We start from the raw sequence: 6,660 nt of genomic DNA, 5'->3' as shown, positions 1-6,660 counted from the left end.
CTACGAAAGTCTAGCATTGCTCAGCCGTGAATGAATCCGTCTTAGGGCCAGTTATTTTCGGTGATTCTACCAGAATCACCCCCTTCCCCAGCTTCTTCCAGAATCGCCACTCCATATTTTTTTTACAATCCTATCTAGTTAAGGTCTAATTAGCTAGGATTATAAAAAACATATGGATGGTGATTCTGGGAGAAGCTGGGGAGGGTAGAATCGCCCAAAAGAACTGGCCCTTATTCGTAAGTTGCGCAGATGAGTGAAATTTATGTCTGGAGTGTAGGTGTAGGTTTATTGATTTCACTGTAGCAAAACGGGCTACCTACTATGCACATTTCTACTGGTCTATAAAATGCATCCGGCCACCAGCCAGCGTCGCACCATCTCCATATCCTGCACCACTCGGAATGAAAACCACTACCACTATGGCATTCCCGTCACCGCTAGCCCTCCTGGCCGTCTCGTGCATGCTGCTGCTCCTGCTTGTGCGCAGCATGACGCGAGCCACAAAACATCTCGCGCACCGCCACCGCCTGCCACCCTCCCCGCGGGGTCTCCCGATCGTCGGCAACCTCCACCAGCTCGGCGGGCTCCCGCACCGCGCCCTGCACGCGCTCGCCGCGGCGCACGGGCCCGTCATGCTGCTCCGCCTCGGCCGCGTGCCCACCCTGGTCGTCTCGTCTGCGGACGCGGCGCGCGAGGTGCTACAGCTGCAGGACCACGCCTTCGCGAACCGGCCCTCGCTCACCATCCCGCGGCGGCTCCTCTACGGCTGCACGGATATCGCCTTCGCTCCCCACGGCGCCTACTGGCGCGGCGTGCGCAAGATCGCCGTGCTCCACCTGCTGAGCCCCGCCAGGGTGCGCGCCTACCGTGGCGAGCGCGAGGAGGAGGTCGCCGAGCTTGTCCGGAAGGTGGAGCGGCAGGCACATGAAGGCGGCGGCGTGGTGCGGCTGAGCGAGCTCCTGAGCGGCTTCGCCAAGGACGTGAACGGGCGGATCGTGCTCGGGGTGCGCGCCTCGGGCGGGGCCGGGTGGCGGGCCAAGGTGGACGCGCTGCTCGAGGAGGCCAACGCGCTGCTCAGGGAGTTCCACGTCGGCGACTACTTCCTGTGGCTGGCATGGGTGGCCGCCGTGGACGGGACGGACGCCAAGGTGAGCAGGGCGTTTGAGAGGATTGATCGCATTCTCGAGATCATCGTGGCCGCGAGCGCTGGCACGGGGTGCCGCCACGACGAGGCGTTCGTGCATGTGCTGCTATCACTGCAGAGTGATTCGAGCGGGGCTGGGTGGCGCTTGACCAGGGACAACGTCAAGGCTCTACTTGAGGTACGTAAAACTGCATGCATGGTGCATTCATGCCGGAGGCTGGACACGTACTTTCTCAACGCGTCGAAACAAGAGCATTGACTGGCTACATCCACGGGGATGTTACTTATATCTTGAAAAACGATCTTATATTATGGAACATGGAAGTATATTTTATGGTGGCTAGAACAGTTGGCAAGATTTATTGGAAAGAAGGGGAAAGGAGAGGCCCACCCCGGTGAAATTCAGACGGGTTGGGCGATAGAATTAATAGGCAGGTTGCCTAGCTCTTCGTCAGGGCTTCTTATGTACGATTATTGTCGAAACAAATTGGTTTTGCTAAACCTTATGTGCCTCAAATCATTTTTAGTGCCACTCACCTTATTTCTTTTCTAGAGCGTGCAAGATGGGGGGGGGGGGGGGGGGGGGGGGGTCGGACCTTGACAGAGAAGCAGCAGCCTCACTCTCTATCTTAGGGATGTGGGGTGCAGATTCATCATGATGCGGGGGGTCACCGAAGTTGTTCACCAGTACGAGGCTTAGAGGGATGGTCAGGGCGGCGGCCAGCATAACGGTGGGTAGGTCCAGGGAAGGGTGGGCTGCGAGGCAGCGATAGCCGCGATTGCAGGAGACGGGGGTGCAGGCGGACGAGGGCTTGGTTGGCTGGCAGCTACACGAGGAAGAAGTAGCAGAGGTTGAAGATGAACAGTAACATGGTCTATTTTCAGTCGTTGGATGAAGATCTAACAGCCCTTAATGAAAGTGACTGATGCAACATATTATTTCAGGCACCTGACGTATAGGCTATTCCAAAACAAACTGGTGACCCAACAAAAATCGCAGTAGATCGGTGCACTTTCTCAAAGGAGTTTGCTAAACCTACGACCCACTCTGAAATACGAGGGGTGTGTTTGGTTACGTGTGTAAAGAGGTTTCGTAGCGTATGCAAAAGGTTTGCATAGGTTTAGCATTTTTGTTTGCGTAGTCGGGATATTTGTTTACAGCTAACCCTATAGTATTTTGTCTTCTACCCACCACAAAAGAAAATAGCAACTGTTTTCATTCAAAAGGAGGATAAATCGCGCCCATAAGGAGAACATTTTTATTTACGAGAAAACTTTCAATCTATTCGTCTTCAATCATAACAGTATAACAAACACAAAAAAATAAAAGTTATATCCAGATCCATAGACCACCTAGCGATGACGAGAACGATTTGAAGTGTTAAACCAACGTACTCCCTCCGTCTCATAATACAACAGGGGATTTTGACACTAGTGTTTAAAAGCTCTTATATTATAGGACAAAGGGAGTACCGGGCTATCCTAACAAAATCAATGAGTTAGGCTGGCTAGCTTGCAGCGAAACTATGAGTTCGGCTCGGCAATATGCACTAGCTAGGACAGTGAACGTGGAGCGTGCCACAACTGAAGCAGTGAAAGAAGTAAATGTTGATACGTACTACTCCTAGCTAGTAGATACCAGTATCCTCTAAGCATTTAAACATTCAATAATCCTACATCTATGATGGGCTACCAAAGTTTTTACGTAACTTTCCTTTACTAATTCTCTACCTCACTAATTTTCAGTGGGATGGGCCCGTCCTTGCCTCTAGTCTCAATCATAAACTCCCAACTACTCCTTTCATTCGAAATTACTTGTCGCAGAAATGAATGTATTTAGACGATACGTCTAGATACATCCATTTTCAAAACAAGTAATTCTGAACGGAGGGAGTAGCTACCCACGTAAAATTTACGTAAATCTGTTCATAGGTGCAGCATGCTCTGATCTTAAACATTGGACTAGGCTCGTGGAATCAGTCCCGTTCCATGCATGTGCGCTAAACGTACCGCTCGCTCGTTGTCGCACATGCCGTTTGCCTACACGTCGGTAGGTCCCGAAACGGCTTTGCTACACCTACGTAATAATTATTACGAAACTTATGTATGAGCTGATGTGGGCTGATTTGGTTGGAAGAGAGAAAGGGCCAGGCCCACCCCCTGAAAATCAAGGGGGGGCGGGGGTGGGGGGGGGGGAGGCGATTAGTTTATGGGGAAGGAAAATTACGTAGCTTCACGTAACCAAATCAGTCCACATCAGCTCATACGTAAGTTTCGTAATAATTATTATGTAGGTGTAGCAAAGCCGGGTCCCGAAATGCAGTGGGATCATGGGACTTGTTGATATGTCTTTATCTGGAAATTACGAGCTATTAATACCACTGCCGTTCGTCCATTGTGGTCTTCAACTCTCTTTTTTGACGTCGTCTTCGACTTCAAGAGCCTATGCACGATAGGCGCTCATCGCGTACTACCTCATTGGTCTCAAAAGGCAGTTGGCCCGTACGTGGGACTTGATGTGTCTTAATCTGGAAATTACGAGTTATAATGCCTAACTTTTGTTATCAACATACCTCGCAAAAAAAACTTTTGTAATCAACATCTTCCGTGCATTGCTTTCTTTCAAGAGCCTATGTACAATTGGAGTTCATCGCGTATCTACCTGGTCTCTTTTGTCCTCTCTTCATTAGGCCGCCTTCTTTGCGTTCCCTTAAAGCATCTACAGCTGGATTTATCAAATCAGGCCCCTCTAACATTCACAGACTGTTCAGACATGTCCACAGACAATGACTGGTCACCTCTTAAATTTTTGTCTCCACAATTGAGTATATCATTTAGCAAACCTCAAATCCACGGAACCGCATGCATTCTAAACCATCTTCACAATGCAAGCAACCGTCTATATCGACTTTTTTTTTTTACCGGTCAATGACTGGACCGTCCGCCCGGACATGCAGGGGGATTGGAGGCTTGGGGCGCTAGGCTGTCTTAGGACTGTACACGGAGCAACCCCAAAAGGATGCATGCAAACGAGTCCGCAAAGATGGTGACCGTTCGCGTTAATTCTTTTTGCAGCATGGTTATTAAAGCAACAATAAATATAGTAGCTTATTTTTATCTTCATGGACAGACACACCCACTTGCATCCCTATTTATTGTTGCTACCCTATTTATTGTTGCTTTAATAACCACTATTTCTTAAAAAAGGGACAATTGAATCTAGCTTGTCACCATAATTGAGGACAAGATCCACATACCTTCTTGTTTATGTGATGCCACATTCATTTCAATAATTTTCACAGGACCTGTTCGGAGCAGGGACAGACTCGACCATAATCGTTTTGGAATGGGTCATGGCCGAACTACTCCGCAACAAGGAAGCGATGCAAAAGCTACAACAAGAGATCAGACGCCACTGCACGAAGAGTCACTCACACGTCATCACCGAGCAGGACCTCCAAGCATTGAAGTACCTTAGGGCCGTCATCAAGGAGACGATGCGGCTGCATCCGCCAGGGCCTCTCCTTGTCCCTCGCGAGTCTATGCAGCACGCAAAGGTCCACTTCTACGACGTCCCACGTGGGACAAGAATCATTGTGAACGCATGGGCTGTTGGCAGGGACCCGGCGGTATGGGATAACGCTGACGAGTTTCGTCCAGAGCGGTTCCTTGATAGCGAGGTGGACTTCCGTGGGCAGCATCCTCAACTCATACCGTTTGGCGCCGGGAGGAGGATGTGCCCTGGGATCGGGTTCACGACATCCGTCGTCGAGCTGGCACTAGTGAACCTGTTGGGACAATTCAATTGGACGGTTCCTATGTTGAAGAATAAGGCGCCGGGGATGGTGAACATGGAGGAGGCCTCTGGGATCACATCACGAAAGAGGGTGCCGCTGTGCGCCGTAGTGACACGGCCGACATAGTTGTATGGGTATTATTTAGCAATAACATTGGGCTATAGTATGTGTTGTCAGGTTTTGTTCTAAAGGACGTGTTGTCGATGTAATTTGTTTTTTTAGTATAGTACATACGCACATATACTCACCTCTATGAGCGCACGCACGCATGCACGCTCTATCCGTATGGGCATCTCCGAGAGACTAAGTCGGCACATCATATTGAGATTCATAAAGTCGCCACAGACGTCTTTTTAGTCGACGGAAACGACACCCCCCACTAAACGCACATCGTCGAAAGGCCTGAAATAAATCTAGAAAAACATGAGCATCAGTGTCAAATTTAAGATTTAAATTTTGATGGACTGGGAATATCATTGTTCTCCTAAACATTCAACCACAGGTTAGTCTGCGTCTGTGTAATTTGCCGAAACAAAGTTTATTGTGCTGGTCACGTTGGATGCTAATGCTAGTGTGATGACTAGTGACTATCATTGGAGATTGTTGACAATCTGTTTCAGTCACGACCTTTTGGATGCCGTTAGCAGCTGTCATCGTCATAGCGTCTCCACAGGCAACTAACTCAATTGCAAATGGATTGGTTGGCAATCATCTTATCACAGAGATGTGATATTAGAGCATCTCTAACCGAAGCTCAGAAGGGGCCTAACTTCTCGAAGGCAATTATCTTATCACAGAGATGTGATCTTAGAGCAACTCTAACCGAAGCTCGGAAGGGGCCTAACTTCTCGGAAGACAACTAAATTCATATTTGTTTAGCTGCTCAAATTGTTGAGGAGAAGTCTCCGCCAACCCTCAATATTGGGCGCGAGTTATCAGCAAAAGATCCCCTTCCCTCCCTCGCATGGCTGCCTCTCCCCTGCTTGTGCATCTACGTTGGCCACCGCACACTCATGCCGACACCCCGTAGCCCCCGCCAACATCCCGCTCGACTTTAGTTCGTTCTGCAGCCGTCTCCGGAATCGACGCATCTAGAATCCGATCCGCCGCCGCCACGAACTCGTCGACAAGAAAGGCCACGGCGGAGCCACGTTTTGTCGGTAATGGAACCACATAGCCACCCCGAGGGCCCATGCAGCCTTCAAAGCTTCTTACAGTATGTCCTCGTCCTCTTGGCGCTCGCTCCTCCTGTCAGCATATCCTCATCCGGCGCTCGAACGGGCTTAAAAATGTTCACCATGTATTTGAAAATGTTCAATACATACCAAAAACATGTTACACATGTATACAAAAGATGTAGAGCATGCATTGAAAAAACTAGACATGGATTGACAAAAGGAAAGAAAAAACAACAACGGAACCGAAGAAAAATGATAAGAAAAACACATAGAAAAGCGAGAAAAAACACACGAAAGCTTTTAAACCCGGACCAAACAGGTCCATAGAAGCTTCCGAAAACCGTTCCTAGAAGCTACCGTATTGGGCCAACCCACTATCCCCGCGCCAGAGACGAGATGGATGGTTCGCTCGGTACCGGCTTAGCCCTAGTGGGTATCGAGGCCCTTTTGACGGGTGAATCTTATTTGCACTAGTAGAAAACAGGGCTTTGGTCCAGACCGGGTCAGCCCATTAGTCCCGGTTCAGTCCAGAACCGGACCC

At 49.4% G+C, this 6,660-nt stretch overlaps 1 protein-coding gene across 1 annotated transcript; it reads left to right on the top strand.

Annotated features, from left to right (window-relative positions):
- Positions 1-419: 419 nt before the first annotated feature.
- LOC123107251 (cytochrome P450 71A1-like) lies at positions 420-5,094 on the top strand. The gene is made up of 2 exons (XM_044529246.1): positions 420-1,322; positions 4,447-5,094. The coding sequence occupies exons 1-2, from the start codon at positions 420-422 to the stop codon at positions 5,065-5,067; spliced, it is 1,524 nt and encodes a 507-aa protein (XP_044385181.1). The 3' UTR covers positions 5,068-5,094.
- The last annotated feature ends 1,566 nt before the right edge of the window (positions 5,095-6,660 follow it).

This window comes from Triticum aestivum, chromosome 5A, assembly GCF_018294505.1.
Source record: "Triticum aestivum cultivar Chinese Spring chromosome 5A, IWGSC CS RefSeq v2.1, whole genome shotgun sequence".
NCBI lineage: Eukaryota > Viridiplantae > Streptophyta > Magnoliopsida > Poales > Poaceae > Triticum > Triticum aestivum.
This window is presented reverse-complemented; position numbering and strand designations above follow the sequence as displayed.

Coding starts and splice junctions, on each gene's coding strand:
- LOC123107251 (XM_044529246.1), top strand. CDS start 420: ATGGCATTCCCGTCACCGCTAGCCCTCCTGGCCGTCTCGTGCATGCTG. Junction 1,323..4,446: donor ACGTCAAGGCTCTACTTGAG/GTACGTAAAACT, acceptor TAATTTTCACAG/GACCTGTTCGGAGCAGGGAC.